General features: G+C 43.5%; 1 protein-coding gene and 1 long non-coding RNA gene across 2 annotated transcripts in view; one reads left to right on the forward strand and one right to left on the reverse strand.

Annotated features, from left to right (window-relative positions):
* Positions 1 to 262: 262 nt before the first annotated feature.
* Positions 263 to 4,090, reverse strand: NKX2-1 (NK2 homeobox 1). Its single transcript, XM_050953945.1, has 2 exons — positions 3,625 to 4,090; positions 263 to 2,456 (listed from the first exon to the last, which is right to left on the reverse strand). The coding sequence occupies exons 1-2, from the start codon at positions 3,989 to 3,991 to the stop codon at positions 1,786 to 1,788; spliced, it is 1,038 nt and encodes a 345-aa protein (XP_050809902.1). The 5' UTR covers positions 3,992 to 4,090; the 3' UTR covers positions 263 to 1,785.
* A 74-nt stretch (positions 4,091 to 4,164) lies between these two features.
* The window catches only part of LOC127051562 (uncharacterized), a 36,727-nt gene continuing 24,003 nt past the window's right edge, over positions 4,165 to 16,888 (forward strand). Inside the window, exons 1-2 of the long non-coding RNA XR_007774513.1 lie at positions 4,165 to 4,270; positions 13,770 to 13,883. This is a non-coding gene — a long non-coding RNA (uncharacterized LOC127051562). The remainder of the gene's footprint in view (positions 4,271 to 13,769; positions 13,884 to 16,888) is intronic.

A 16,888-nucleotide genomic window follows, 5' to 3' on the forward strand; every position in this document is an offset into this window, starting at 1 on the left:
CGGAGGGAAAATTACAACTAAGGCGGCGATTTGGAGGAAATTAGGGTCTGAGATCCTTGATGGGATAGGTTAACACTGGGCACTTTGGATTTTCAGTTACACTCAGAAAAGGAATAATGGGCCAAAAGGCTTGTGAATTTAATATATTTGTTAAAAGCTATTTCACAATATCTACTTTGTCCGTTTACACCGAAGTTAACACATATCTCTCTTGAATCCCTATAGTGTTGACATCACTAACACATGCACGTCTGTTTCTCAGCTACAAACATACACCCCACCCCCCTTCACCTGTGTCTTTACAGCCTAGTCCAGGCACCAAAGCAAAAGCAATCTGCGTTAAAAAGAAATGCGCTCCCAGCAAAGTAGTTCCCCTGCCTGTTTTGTAAGGATGAAAGCTGCAGGGAAAAACTGAAGTGATGCGTTTGCGCCTGTGTGTAAAATGAAATACAGTTTTATAAAAAAAAAAAAGTTAATTCAAACTACACGCCGGACACAATAAACTACCATTTTATTTTGATTATAAATAAGGTGACTATACTTTCCTTAAAATACAAGTACATAAAACCTGGTAGAAATGATCTTTGTACAAGTTATTAAAACTGGACACGCTTTAAAACGGTTGCACTTGCTAATCTGTCAGTGGGCTGGCTACTCGTTAGTTTGTTTCTAACAACCTCAGCCGTTTAACTTCTCTTAAATGCCTTTTGGAATTGCAGTGACTGCTTCTGGAATATTTTCCTTTATCTATGAATTACCAGCCATGTGCTGTGGACTCCCTAGCCTGATATCTGGCTAATCAATTCGGACTCGATTCCTTCATTAGATAAAACAGGAATATAGTTATCACGTATATTCGCTTATCACTTCTCCAGACCATGGGCCTGATCCTGCTTCCCATTGACACCAATGGGCCGAACTTCCCCACTGACTTCAGCGGGCGCAAGATTTGGGCCTTTTTGCTGTTAGTGTCAGTATTTATGAGCATCCTGACTTGTTTTCGGGGGTGGGGAGAGAGATCTACGGGGGAAAGCCAAGGGAAATAATCATAATAATAAAAAGAATATTTGGAATGTGTATAATTTATTAGAAGCTTCTTAGGAACTATATTTAAGCCAAATATCTACATAAGTTTACAACAGAAAGAGGAGACGTGCGGAAATAACAAACTGCCAAAGGATTTACACGGATCGTCCAATGTCCATAAAAAAGGTCGGGTGTGTGTTTTGGTTTGATTTGGTTGATTGTATTTTTTTTTCTTTACAACAAAATATACAGGTTACTAAAAACTATGGGGTTAGCCCAACTTTTGACAGCATTATACAGCTACAGGTTCACACCAAAAGTAAGGGAAGAAAAAAATGCCAAGCTGTGACGAATCAATCTCTCCATCCGCGGGCCCTGGCGGCTGGGCTGGGGGAGTAGAAAGAGGGCCTTTCCTTTTGTCTGGGTGACACGAATGGTTTTTTTGGGGGAAACGCCCACCCCCTCCCCTCCGAAAATCTCTATATTTACATGCAAGGTCTATTCGCTGACAAAGTGTACATTTGAAATCCAAGCCTTCAGACCATGACACTCATGGGCTCCGTTCTGCAACTGCTCCATGATTTATTTTGTTTTTATTAAATACCCATTTAACAACCTAAAAGTCACTCTCTGTCTCTCTGTTAGGGGTTCCTCAAAGAACCGCTCGTTAAAAAATAAAAATAAAATAGTTTGAACAGGGCAGAGAGTTGTGTGACTGGGCGCCTCTGAGCTTTCTTTACAAAAAAAAAAAAAATCCTTTCACCAGGTCCTACCGTAAAGCAAGGTAGAGCAAGACATGGCAGTGCCATAGTCAGAACTAGAAGAGTTTAAGTGAGACAAACTGGAGACCTGGCTCTGGAGAGACGAAGGGCTGGCTGAGTGCTGTCCCAGGTCTGGAGACTGCCCAGCACTGTTCGGCTGGTGGCTCTGATGCTGTCCCAGGCTGTTGCCATTGGTAGCCACTGTGATTGCTGCAGCTGCCTGCTGCTGATGGGTCTGGAGAGCTGCCGTCGGTGTGTTGGAGCCGGCTTGACAGGGCTTGCCATCCTTTACAAGCACGGGCACCGCCACTCTTCTGGGAGACTGCTGCTGTTGGCAAGAGCTGTTGTCCTGCTGCATCTGCTGCTGCGCAGCTTTGTCTTTGGCCTGGCGTTTCATCTTGTAGCGGTGGTTCTGAAACCAGATTTTGACCTGAGTCGGAGTGAGATGTATCATGCTGGCTAAATGCTCTCTCTCCGGAGCCGAGAGGTATTTCTGCTGCTTGAAACGTCTCTCCAGCTCGTAAACCTGGGCCTGGGAGAAAAGGACCCTGCGTTTCCTCCGCGGAGTGCTCTGGAGAGGTGCCATGCTCTTGCTAACGTCTCCCAGCGAGCTCAAGCTCCCCATGCCGCCCATGTTCATTCCAGAAGACGGCCCCATAAAGCGGGATACTAAAATCAAGAAGATCACACATTTTAAGCAACACGGTTAGCGGCACAGGACTGCCTGGGCGAGAAACGCTTTTGGAATAGTGACTCCAAAGCCAAGATCCTCTCCCCGATTAATCACCTTCCCTGTCAAAATCTATTCGAACCCCACCTAAGCCGGTTGCATTGGTACTGGCCCACCACCTAGCCAGGCGGGCCGTATACCGCTGCACGCTGTGTTACTAGCAGGGTACAGTTTGATAACGATTTACACTCCCCCCCCACCTGTCTCTGTACTATTCCAAACACTTAGGGGGTCATACGGAGCAAAACCTTCACCAATAACTGAGTATGTACAAACACGGGCTATCCGAGAGCTGGACCATAGCGAAAGAGAACGAAACAAAAGCAGTGCTAGGAACATACAACAAGTTTCCACCTTCAAACGGGTCTCACACCCCTTTCGAACCACTCTCCGTAAGAAGAAAACATCTCGCTCCTAGAGCCTTATTAAACGAATACACCCGAGTTCCCCCTTCCACCACCTTCTGTGTTAAGCCGGGCATGTGGGGGGCTGAGACACGGTAGGTCAATAAGTAGCTTGAGGGGTCGATTTAGTTGCGAATTATTGGGAATTTAGGTTGGGAGGTGTTTGAATGTATCTAAACGAGTCCCTTGCCCTAATGACAATGTTTTCCGCGTCTCCGTTCTCTATCGCCCTTATCTGCAAGGTTTTATTGCAGGAGGCTTGGGAAGAGACCCCCCCCCAGGGACACAGCCACCCAAATGTTTCCTCGCCTACAATGAAATCGCTCCTATCGTGGGGCATTTCCCCCGTCGGTTCTTCTTCGGCAAGGGAGCGCTGGCTCACTGGGGCCGGATACCTTCCCTGTCAGTGAAGCAACCCCCGAACCGGGGGTGAAATGGAAAGCGAGAGACAGGGGCTATCGAGGAAGAGCTAAAACAGGACAGGAGCCAGGGAAGCCGAAAAAATAAAATACCGATCGTATCTATCCTAGACAGCCCTGCCGCGATCCAGCTCTTTGGGCTGACCTGGTTTCGACTTCAAGCCACTTTCCCCCCTTGTTCCTCCCCGCCCCTCGTTCCAAACCCGCACTGTACATGGGTTCTCCAAGTCGCTACACTGGAGCTGTGCGTAAAGTTTCCCCCGCTGGTTACGGGGCTCACTTACTTGTAGAGAAGCGGGGGTCCGGATTGGCCCCGTACCATCCTGTGGCTGAAGCACTGTTCCTCATAGTCTCCTGGTAAGGTGGAAGCTCGCCCATGTTGCCTAGGTTGCCGTTGCAGTAGCCCCCCATAGTGGTATGGGAGAGTTGGGGGACGCCTGCCGCTGTCATATGGTAGGCAGCAGTCACTGTCCCGTTGTGGCCCATGGGGTGCTGCTGCATTGCTGGCTGAGAAACCTGAGACTGCCTGTAGGCTGCCAAGGGAGCCCCCAAGTTGCTACCCTCCATGCCCACTTTCTTGTAGCTTTCCTCCAAGGGACTCAAGATGTCAGACACTGAGAAAGGAGTCGTATGCTTTGGGCTCATCGACATGATTCGGCGGCTGAAAAAAAAAGGGGGAAGGGGAGGCAAATCTTTTTTGCCAAATATTCTGGTGTTGCCTTAACGCCGATCTTGTTGGATGTACACGTAACCGAGTGGACGAAGTCCGCCTTAATTGGATTGAGTGGAGGCTCAGGGCTGCCTTTCGTTTGTTTTAGCCAGACGCCAGGTTTTAGGCTGCCACCAGAGGCGGGGCATAGGCACTAAAGCAACAAGACAATAGAAGCCTACATCTTGCCCAAGATAATTAGCTTACATGCTGATGACAAGGTAAACACCTTTAAGTTTTACTTGTCAGGATTTTTAATGTCTTTTTTTTTAAAGACCCCGCGAGCACAAGTAATTTTATTTTATTCTTCTGGGGTGGCAGCATTATGGGTGGGGAATTTTATGGCATTTGTAAAGACAAATTTGCTGAGTTAAAGATAAATTACTTACAATTCTATTCCGACTCCTAACATTATAGCCTCAGCCTTTGTGAGGGATAGCTAGATAGGGTTTAACATTATGGAACAAAGGGATTTATTTCCCCTCGCTTCCCCCCTCACTCCCTCCTTCCCCACAAGTTAGACTTTAAAGAAACATTGAAGAGAGAAATCTCTCCTAGAATAGTTTGAGAATCTAACGTTCATATCTGAGGCACCGTTTCCAACACTGGGCATTGCACAATACCAAGGGTCCTAGAGATGCCCAAAAGATTGTCAGGTATAAAGCCTGACTAGTGAACAGCACCTGCATTTTAACAACCTTTGCAGAGCAGGTTTCTCTATAGCATATGTTATTAATAAGTCTTCAAATGCAACGCCACAATCAGCGTCTGGTTCCTTGCATTAAATCATCAGATCGTTTTGCCTACTTTTTACTTTGAAGAGAGATGGAAGCTTGCTTGCAAATACGTAAAGTAATGATAGGTGACAGATTGTTGAAAAATATCTTCAAACAAAATGTCATTTGCCATTTTCTAGTAGGAGCAGTGTCAGAGGCTTCCTATGGCACCGCTAAATATGGTTTCTAAGGTTATTTATGAATCAAGGAAGTTAGGGATGGAAAAGACCTATTTGGTCATCTGGTCCATCATCCTGCCAATGAAGGTTTGGTTCCTTGAAATGTGTGATACTGTATTTTGCCCAATCTAGTTTTAAGTAAATGTAGAGTCCATTCATATTAATACATATATATGTCTCGAATAGTTAATGTGACTCAGATTATTGCCAAGACTTTGAAGGAATCTTCCAACTTTTACAGTAACTACAAATCACACATTTCAGTGTCTCTCCTGAACACAACGAAAAACCTTCCATGAATTTTAACACACTGGCCCAAAGGATTGGGAACTAATTTAATAAATGGATTATCTGAATATTAAGAAAATTACAGCAAAGGTGCAGTTAACCTAGTGACTTTAAAGCATCAAATGACTATTTAATAATTGCACTCGTAAATATGTTTGTACTCTACTTGTTCCTGCTTAAATATGCAAAAGTGCACTTGCTACCCGGGAATAACTAAATATCTTTGTCTAAAGTGGCAGCATAAATGGCCAGTCGCTTTGTGACTGTGCTTGATATTAGACATAAGGATCATTTTACTTCAATTGGGAGGCTCTCATTCAGTAGGCAAGAAACGGTTTAGGAGAAAGTAGGTTCCCGTATGAGAATTAACACCCTTCAAGTGAAAGCCTGCGCCTTGATTATACTTTAGAGCTCTGCAAGAGGTGAGCTTTTCCACACACATATAATCGGTGGAACTTTTTTTCTGTCATGCCATCAGTTCCTCTGCATCAGTTCAACTGCTTCTTTAGGCACCAGGTTATCTCCAGCCTTAATACCGAAAAGAGGGTTTGTTGTGAGTCTGTTGTGTTGCCTACAGCACATCTTCATCTGGGAAGAATAATTTTTGGTTAGAAATGCGTCTGCTTTGGAGACGTCCTGTTTTCTTTTTCACGTTTTTAGTTCATCTTTCTAATTACGTGGCACATTTCCTTCGTTGGCGTTGCCAAGGGATAATTGCATTAAGCTGTCATTTTTTTACATATTTATTTCAATGCTCTCGATGAGAATATTCAGTTAAAAATTTGAAGCTTTTTTCCCGGATTTTCCACATAAATCTCCTCCGTATTTTATTACGTTAGCAAAGGAACAGGACATAAAAGTATATGGAAAAATACTAATTCTGCAGCATATGCAGGCAAGAATAATACATTTTTGAAAGGAGTTTACATTACATTTTACCTAATTCCAAAACTACTCAATTATTAATCCCAAATTAATTATTGCAAAAAGTTATTGTTAGTGGTAAGGAAAAGGGATGTTTTCTATTCAGGATATTAGCTATGCATATGACACGTCTAAAAATCCTCGTGTTTTGCCTTTCCTACGAAATATCACTGGAACCTGTATCTTTCCGAGTAATGTCTAATAGCCGTTTAATATAGCGCGGGCTTCCTATCTGACGGTAATTCTGCGCATACGCTACAGTAGCAGGTCTTGGTGCAGGTGTGCCGTTTTAATGTGTTGAAATTATTCCTTTTTCAAAAAATTTCTGGTTCATCATTCTTGTTTGTCCTCCTGTTCGAACGAATGGCCTCCAAATATTCCTCAGTTAGATTAACCCGATCAGTGAGGAGGTGGCTTTGCGCTGGATCATGGAAAGGAAAGTTGATGTGAATGTTATGTGTGTCCTGCGTCTCTGATATGTATAAAGGTAAAACTCGCTTTTTGTCATTGTCATTTAGCTTACACACACACACACACACACACACACACACACACACACACACACGGATTGTTTATTGCAAATCATATGACTTTCATACACTTTTTAGCAAAATAAGTTATCCTAGTGGAATGCTATCACTGAGGCACTCAAGTTAATTACAGCACGGTAGTTCAGTCTCCTGTGCAACTATCAGGAAAGTTTATTTTTTGTTTTTAAAGGACCTTTCCGACCTTAGTTTTGAGAGAGCTGCCTTCAGAGCAATTGAAATCCAGCCTTTCCGAACTCCCTGATTTGATCCTACCTCACTGCCTGGCAGCGGTATGTTCTTTTACCTGGTGATGAGGTCTACTAGCGCGCTTGAGCGAAAAGGAAATGCTAAGGAGGAGGAGGAGGAGGAGGAAGAAAGATGAAATGCATTTCGCCTGTTGGAAGCATATTCATGAGAATGCCACCGTCTGCACCCTGTGTTTGCAGAATGTTTTATTCTCTTCTCTGCGGCTACATCGACGGTTCTTCAATAGCTTGTGACCCCACACAATTCGTTTGATAACACTCAAGATGTGGAAGAATGGGAGAATTTGTCAATCAAATGGTGCCAATCCCAGTGCAAACGGTGCCACCAAAACCACAGCGCCTTTCCTCATCAGCTGGATTGCGGGGGCTGGGAACTCCAGGAGCAGCTCAGGGCTCTCCAAATTTAACAGTGTCTTTTTAAACACGTGCTAGCATGCCTCCCAGATGGGAACCAGATGAGATAGTCTAGGTAGTCAGTCCAGGGGCTGGAAAAAAGCAGAATGTCCATGCATTTCTCTGTGTCTGAAGGGGAAAGATTTCTGCGCGTTTCGGCGTCTGGTTTAACTGATTTAACGTTGTTTGATGTCAAATCAATCAAGAAGGGTGTCTCTCGTTTTTTTAACATTTAAAACGAAAATGTATCGCTCTGCAGGTGTTTTTCATGTGGAAGCGGAGCCAACTTAGACGCAACAAAAACTAAGGAGCCGATTCAGCAAAGCACTCAAGTTTCAGTGGGACTCCTCGCATGCTTAACACTAAGCACGTGCTCAAATGCTTTGGTGGATCCAGCTCAAACGAGTACCACACTTACAACAAAAGGGTGTCGAAGAATTTCCAGACAGGGTGCTTGTGTCTACACAACGGGTTTTGAAATCTTAACTTGAAAAAGTCAAAGGCACCTCCTTAAGTCCCTGTTGTGTAGGCTCCACAACATTGCTGGCTGTGTAAGGTCGGTACAAGTTACCCTTTGATTTACAAAGCAACAGACACACCTTAGCCAATTCCCGACCTGTCCGTGAATGATAGATGTCAGTGTCTTCCGGGAAGTGCACACCTTCTGGGAAGTTTCCTTTGCCTTTGGGAGGAAAGGCGCTTGATGTTTTTCAGTTCGAGCGAGATTCATTGCTTAGACGTGATTAACCTTGGTGGGATAGCCCCGAGTCAATGCATGAGCGAGAACAGTGAATTAGCTCGTTTTGCCCTCATAGGTAACGTTGGATAAGAAGAATCAAAATAATTACTCTTAGAACATACAGAGTGGTGGAAATAGGAAATCACCGCCAACAAAACGCGCTGTGCAGTGTAATGGAATGTTCTGTTATCTGTATAAGGATCATTATTACCAGTGTAGTGTAATAATAATTTAGTGCCATTAAACGAGCTTTGCTTAGTTTAAAAGAGTTAATAATAAAAGTAAAATTCGGATCCAGTCTTTAGAGGCGACTTCCTGTTACTATATTGCCTGCTCATTGAATAACCCTGCCACAGCCCAGATGTCCGAGCAAATTAAATATGGACAGCAGGAAAAAAAGAAACCGCAAGAGAGAGGTTTAAACAGTATAACTGAACACTGCTAGAACACTTTACAGTCAGCTACTCCTGAGAGGTAAGATGAAAATGGGTGTCCGTGTAAGTAAAGGTTATTTTCCACAAACACACCATGTAAATACTCCCTTGAAATCTATTGCTCCGATGGGAGGAACTGTCGTTAGGAATCATCGGGAAAATCTACATCTTTCCCTCTGTCGTAAAGTCTCACTCCACTGGTTACTTCAATAAGCCCTGAGAAAGTCTGGCGGGTTGAAGTGAATGAGTCCACATTTGCTCAGGTTTTCAGTTCGGAGGAAATGAAAGGGGAACCTTCACTTCATAGTCTCAAGAGCTGAGGCTGCGTAGGAAAAAGAGCCTTTTTGAGCCTGGACTCTACAGTGCCTCTTGGGTGCAGGCTCCGGAGATAACCTGTGGCTTTCCAAGGGCTGCTCTGACCAAATGCAGAGTCCCCTTTGGCCCCACCCTGCAGGCTCGTGCTCATCTTGCACCGCGCTCTTAGTGTTTGTTACAGGATTCCGTGGGCTCCCCACCTCGGCCTCAGCAGCTTATCCTACAGTTCAGTGCCCATCCTCTGCCCCAAAGCCCAGGGCTCTGACTCCTCTCCTGATATGTCATTTGCCCAGAGACCGCTGGAAGGGACCATTATTTTATGCAGAGGGCAGCATTTATAGGCGAGAGTCTCCTCTGTTTTAGGACAGATTTGGCCTGGGTGCTGGTGCCGCATTGCTGTGCCGTTGTGACTTGTCCCCAGGAGACACTGACATGCCCTTTACCTAAAACGCACTTTGCAGAAGGGGGAAGAACTTCACACGATGAGGGGGAAGGGAGAAATGCCAGCCGAGAATCAAGGGCTGAGTGGAAGCCCCTTGCAGTCTGGACAGATCAGTTCTTTATGGACAGCTTTGGCACATTAGGATCCGAGGGGGGTTATTACTCTAGGGGAGGGGGCTGTTGCCCGCATTTGTGAAGGATTTTATTTAAAAAAGACCCTATATTTAGGAACTCATCTCAGAAAAAAAATCAGTGTTTTCCCCAATCCTACAACTGCCATCCTAAGCTATTTCCTCGTTAATCATTTCAAATGCTGGCAATTCTGGGGAACCATCCTGCAACCCCTAGTCTGGAGCGGTATATAGCTTGAGCAAAGAGTGGAGGAGATCACCCCCCCCCCCCCGCAATGTTAATTAGATTTGCTAGGTCGCTAAACATTTTAGAGCCGCTGTGGATTAAAACTCTGGTGTACAAAACCTCCCAGGCCCGCTGGGATAAAGCTCCCAAATGGATTATGTTTCAGCAGTTAAGTTTAGGATGAAAACCAAGGGAGAAAGTTGCCAATAGGTATATATTTGCTTTAAGAAGAGGGTGAATGAAAGAGAACAGGCGCAGGACCAAAATAATTTATTTGAGTGTCTATTTTTTGGTCACAGGTCTCCGTTGATTTTAATTAAGCTTGTGAATATGGAGGGAAGTGGGGGAGGGGAAAAAGAGACCGTGTCTGTTTGACTGTTTTTTTCCCCCCAAGACTCAGTGGCTAAACTTATTCGCCTTGCTTCGGCAAATAGTCCCATTGGTTATAATGTGAGCAGGTTTTGATTTTATAATTTAAAAAGATATTTTCTTCTCTTCAGTTACCGAAAGTATTTAACTTCAAATATGATTAAGTTTAAAAACTAGACAATACGTTCTGCATTTCTTGCAGGGATGCTGAGGTTTAAAAGTCTGCATTAACAGAAAGTGCCTTCCTTGTATTTACCAACAACATCTTAGCCTATTTAAAACGGAAAGAATGAAAACAATCCGATGTCTGTTGTCACTGAGCGCTGCACAGTTTCCCCTTCGCACTTCACTCAGTTGGGACAACGCAAACTACTTTTTATTTTCAGTCAGATGTCACTTTTCAGTATTATTTAGATGTTGAGGTCATTTCGTTCCCCAGCTGCAGTGCACGAGCTGGCTGCTGCAAGGGCTGGATGGCAAGCGCTCTCAGAAACGGGAATGTTTGATCGTTTTAAAAAAAATCTCTTTCCATTGACATTTTGTAATCCGGTAATAGGAATATTTCTGTTGTTCTTGTGGTTGCAGAACTTGGTATTTTTTTTTATTTTTACACAAACTAAAAATGGAGGCCAAATTAGACCTGCCAATGTTCCTTCAAACACCTGTCGTTTACATATTGTGATCCACCTTCAGAGCTGTTACCTGCTGATTTGCCGTCACACTGAGCTCTTTGCTTTGTTTCAAAGAACGATTCTAGCTAAAGCATTAATTACACTGATCAGATCTGAGACTCCCAAACAATCTTACATGGATCCCTGCGAAACTTGTCATCACAGTGGAAAAGAACACTGAAGCCGACCACAGGACTCATTCACTGTTGCCCTGTTATAATTTCCTTCTGAACAATCAAGCAATAGCTCTCTAGCAATGTGGCCCGAATTCTTCGCTTCCATCCCCACCAAAGAGTTGCTTGGGCGATGATCCTCAGGGAGCTTTAATTCAGAGGGAAAGCTCAGAGATCTCCCACTGTGCCCTTGTATCTGAAAGTAGTTTTTGTGGTAAGTACAGACGTGTTAAGGACGGATGCTACGTTTGTGCTCAAGAGGATTCAGTGCAATTTGGAGGATGCTGGGATTTTCCGACCTGCCCAGGGAAAGATGTGGTAGGACTATCTGCTTCCCGCGGGCGCTTCCAATTGATGCGATCTACGAAAGCCTCTACTGGCCACGGCGGGAACCGCAGCACTCCGGAGACAGGAAGGTAGGGGCCTTGCTTGACTATTCTCAAATACATTTCATTGCATAGGTGCTGGAACTAGGGGGTGCTGCAGTACACTGCGGCTTGAAGTGGTTTCCATTATATTCAGGATTTACAGTTTGGTTCAATGGCTCTCAGCACCCCCACTAGAAAAATTGTTTCAGCACCCCTGTTTCACTAGGGATGATTTTTTATTTAAATTCTCCTTAAACAATTTGTGGCTCAAGATAAAAACTGAGAAGCAGTTCTCATGTGTAATTGTGATAATGGCCTACGCTCTGCATTGTGCCTTCTGGATATTTCTCCTGATCTATAGGAAAGGGTTAGCTCCTTTGAATTTGCTTGGCCTTAATTTTCTATTTTCAACTCTCTTTCATTCAAAAAGCTCAATCTCCAAACCAGAGATAAGTCTTTTCCTCCTCAAATATCTGGTACAGATCAGCTCAGGGATCAAGAGAAGGAGGAGGTTGTTAACCTATGACCATTTATACTTTGTTTCCAATGTTCATTTCTGCAAGCCAGTAAAATATTCTCAAAATGTGCTCTTGGTAAATCCATGTGGCAAAAAACATCTTCTGCCTAACAGTGGATTTCCTTGCTTTCCACTTTGCTCCCTACACATATGGCCAAGCATACCTGCTGCTATTCCCACCACATGACATGATGGAATGCATCTCCCCCTCCCTAAGGGTCAGGCCTTATAGAAGAACTGGTGAGTACTGTTCAAAGCTAATGTATAGTGCTTCCACAAAAGGAAGCTCTTTGCAGTGTCCAACAAGACTGAATTTTTTTTGGTCCTACTACCTGGCCCTTAAACAATGCTAAATGTTCTTGAAAACCATCTCCTGGCAAGTTTTCTGTTAACTGTCTATTGATATATAGAGAGAGACACAACATTCTGGTAAGAAACAAATTCCTCTTGCCAGTAGTTCTGCTTCTTGTACACTAATGGCCCTAGTTTTAAGTCCTAGTTTTCCAAGGGATTTACATCATACAATAAATTTTCAAGGTTATTCTTCTATTGATATGTGACAAGAACATAGAGCTAAGTGACATAATGCTAATGGGATGTACGTGTGGTCAAGTTATTGCAAGCTTATATGAGAGCAGAACCTCTTTAGTCTATGCTATAAATAGAGGTGGGTGAATTGTAAAATATAACCCTCCCAGCTGCTCTCACGAGCACCCTGTAATAGGGATCTACTCTTTGGGTAATATGATGGCCATGTTTCTCTGTTACTCTGCATATCCTCCAACATCCTAGCACAAGCATTGATATTTTCCAGCTGGTTGACATTCAGTTAATCAGAGCAAATTTGTAAAATGGTTGTATGACCCAAATATACTGGATCTGCTCGATAGGAAGAAGAATATAGCTAACTGAACTGAAATTTTTCCTTTTATCTCACTCCCCTTCCCAAGAAACAATAATTTGGCAGGGGATGGACCTGGAAAGGAAAAGTCTCCTTCAACCACTATTTTACTCTAGCAGTTGAGTGAAGGACAGGCATGCTCCCAAAGCTTGTTATTTGTCAGCCTTGTCACCTGTTACTCTCCCTTCTTAATAAATTAAGTAATGTTAAGCAGTAACCTCTTAACATTTGTGTAATCTTCATATGAGCTCATTTCCATGAGTTCTTCTCCCTGTGGACAACTTCCCAACACTCTAGTATAGAGGCATTTTATTACTAGTTTTGGATTCTCTGTGGAAGACTGTCCTGAAGGTTGATTTTCTGCTAAGTCACTATATATAGCTTTCTCCTGCTTGTATGTCTCAGAAGTTTAATACATTGAGATTGTTATAGGTTATATTCTATACTGCAGAATTTTAGAAAGATCTCACCTCTGTCTCCAAATACTACCTTTGTTTTGTTTTATCATTTTAAAACAGGAAATTAATTGCAAAAATAATATTAGCGTGATTCATGCTGAGTAAAAGTAAATGTTAAATATTGAGTTAGGGGGCTGGTGGGATTGTTTGAGTGTTTGAGGAGAGCATGATGAATAAGGATGAAGTCATGGATTCCAGAATTATGATGCTTTATTTAAAAAATATCCATGACTTTTGACATTTTTAGAGTTTCATTGTGCTAGTAGTGAGTGAGGGAACAGGTGGCATAATGGAATGGATGCCAGCCGGATGAACTTCGATTAGAAATGCTGGGTAGAGTTTTAGGGTGCAGAGCAGACATTGTCTACAAAGAAAGCAACTCCTTCTGTGGGCTTTTAGACAAATAAAGATTTAGGGCTAAAATCACTGGTACACTTTGGCTTGTTTGCGCATATCCAAAGATAGAAAACAGCCATAAATCTGGCTTAACTGGCTGATAAACATGGATTTACTGCTGCTTTGCATTGTCAAAGTGGTGCAAAGTAGTCTAGAGTGTTCTGGTGAATCTGCTGCATCATATCTTAACTTATTTCCTATTGTCTTCTCTATCCCATACCACAGGGACATCACTTCTCATAGATGAAGAGTCTGGAGAGGAAGAGTGGGGAATATGGTCAGACTCAAAGATTTTGACAGGTGGACTCAGATTGGAGCCCTACACAATAGACCTTCAAGGTAGTACTTGGCAACTAGCTGAAATAAAAGAAGAGATGACAATGAATTAGAGTGACCAGAGACCAAGTGTGAAAAACTGGGACAGAGGGTGGGGGGTAATAGGAGCCTATGTAAGAAAAAGCCCCAAATATCGGGACTGTCCCTATAACATCAGCACATCTGGTCACCCTACAATGAATATTCATAATTTTTGCCACACTTGCAATGACTTGTGACACTGTTACTCTAGTTCCTCTACATTATTCAAAATTTACCATGAAAATAGGGAGAGAAGAGATCAAAGACAATATAGAAGGAAGCAAAAACAGAAAATCCAGGCAGTTGAGATACAAGAACAGAATGACAAAGAAAATGTATTCCATGAGACACAGTCTGTCTTGGTGGCCTCTAACAAAAACACTGCCTCCAGGAATGAAGGCATTGGAGAATGACAAGAGTGGTGGGAGAAAATCAACTGATTTGACCTAAGGTAAGGGGCAAAAATGGGATGCTGTCCTGCTTCAACAGATCTCTGAAATGAACCCTGTTTTCTTTCCCCCTGTTTCTATGCATAAACTGAACTAGCTTCTCCATTCCTCTTAGTCTTTGTTGCCACACTAGTATCTGCCCTGGTTCTTTTGTTTATTCCACTGTCTCTGACCACTTTGTTCTTCTCTCTGTCCCTTTTTTCTTCATCCTTTACATCTCCATGTTCTGTTTTTCCTTTATCCCTCTTTTCCGTTGTCTTCTCACCTTTTTCCCTTCCTCTTTGTCCCTCTCTGTGGTTTGTGTTAGTCCCACCTGCTCCATTTTCAGTTGTTTTTCTCTTCCACAGCTTTTCTGCCTCTTCATGGTTGGTACTGCCTTCTCTCCTGCCCCTGTTGAATCTTCTCCCTGTTCCCCTTCCAGATCACTTTCTCAGTTATCTGGTTGCAGGCCAACAGTGTGAGAATCTGGGACATGCAGCATTATGAAATTGGCGTATATTACATTACAGTGTTTGTGTGACATTGTTACTTGGAGCCTTTAGGTTTGAATAAATTAGAAATTCAGGGGTTGCAAATTCAGTGAACTGAACTAACTAGTTCTGATCTCCTGATACTGTGCTGGTAGGTTTAGCTACATTCCACTCATATAGGTAGGTAGGTACTAGCCATAAGCAAAAATACACATGCCATTTAACTAGCTGTGGCCTTCAGTTTTTTACCAGTGTCTTGTAATACGGTTATGCACATTATATTCATCCCCCTGGGGGCCCATCCTACAATAGTATATAATCCATAATTCATGAGCCAGTTGTGGTTATTTTGCATATCAATCATTTTCTGCATATATGGCGTTTGTTTTTATTTCTTGGCTATTTCTGCTCTCTTAGTGTTGATTTAGGTAATTGACAGAAAAACAAATTTATCTGTTTCTGCCAAAGAAGGAAATGGAATTAGAGGAACTACAGAAAACTCCATTTGCTAAACACTACTTGCTGCCATCTATAACTTTGTAAAAGAGTATCAGAGGGTAGCTGTATTAGTCTGGATCTGTAAAAGCAGCAAAGAGTCCTGTGGCACCTTATAGACTGGGTATAGCTACACTTACAGTTGTACAGCGCTGGGAGTTACAGCTGTCTTCGTACAGCTGTGTAGGGAAAGCTCTGCAGTGTGGCCACACTGACAGCTACCAGCGCCGCAGTGTGGCCACATTTGCAGCATTTGCAGCGCTGTTGGGACTGGTGTATTGTGGGCAGCTATCCCAGCATTCAAGTGGCTGCAACGTGCTTTTCAAAAGAGAGGGGTGAGGGGGAACATGGGGGAGATAGAGAGTGTGGATTTTTGGATCTGTCAGCTCCCTGCCTTGCAAGTTCTAAGGACTGGAACATACACATCACCAACCTGCAATCAATTTAAGAGTTTTGAGTCCTCCCCCTACCCCTCTCTTATTCACTAAATGCAAATTATGCACTCCTAAATAGCCTTCAGACCACATAAGCAGCTGCTCAACACGGACTCCCCGCTCCCCCTCTGCCGTGTGACTTCTCTCTTCAAGCAAACAGCTGTGAACCTTCCAAAGCAATTCCCCTGTCTGCCTCCACTCGCTCGCTCCAGCAAACAGGAGCTGTGTTTGTTTTTTAGATAAGCAGCTCAGGCGAGCTCGGAGTTCAGCCATTCTTTCGGTTTGTTGTGAGCAGGCATTCTGGGATACCTCCTAATACCCTGGAGACCAATAACAGCGCTTTTGGTGGCCACACTTGATGAGCAGCGCTGCATCACCAGCGCTGCAATCGTTACACCCCAAGCAGACCGGGTGTACAGCCAGCACTGCAGCCAGGGAGTTGCAGCGCTGGATGTGCCTTGCAGGTGTGGACAGTTACTAAGTTGCAGCGCTGTAAACCCACCACCAGCGCTGCAACTCTCCAGTATAGCCAAGCCCTCACAGATGTATTGGAGCATGAGCTCTCGTGGGTGAATACCCACTTCGTCGGATGCATGTCCGATGAAGTGGGTATTCACCCACGAAAGCTCATGCTCCAATGAGTCTGTTAGTCTATAAAGTGCCATAGGACTCTTTGCTTCTTTTCTAAAAGAGGAAACTTGTGCTCAGGATATCTGTTTGGGATACATCAGTTACCTTCCTGGTTAGAAATCAGCACTGATCATGCCGGTTGTCCTCAGTTTCAGTAAATAGATTTGGAAGACCAAACCAGCTTTTCATACCTAGAGATTACAGGCTTTCAATTAACTAAAACTTAAAGGCCAACATTTTCAAATGTGTATGCCTAAAGTTAGACATCTACATCTGCCTTTAGGCACCTGAATGAATGTTGTCAGACTTTCAGAGATGCGAGCAACAGCTGTGCTGAAGAGAGAGAATACTGAAAGGAAAAGAGATACGCTGAAGACCAAGGTAGAATCAGAAAAGTGGTTTGAAGAGAAAGGAGAGATGTTTGTCTGTCTATCTTTGTAGGCATTTGTGCAAAGCTTATTACTAGGGTGGGTGAGTGTGGTGTCTGAGTGAGATGTAAGAAGAATGGA

The sequence above is a fragment of the Gopherus flavomarginatus genome, chromosome 5 (genome assembly GCF_025201925.1).
Source record: "Gopherus flavomarginatus isolate rGopFla2 chromosome 5, rGopFla2.mat.asm, whole genome shotgun sequence".
Taxonomy (NCBI): domain Eukaryota; kingdom Metazoa; phylum Chordata; order Testudines; family Testudinidae; genus Gopherus; species Gopherus flavomarginatus.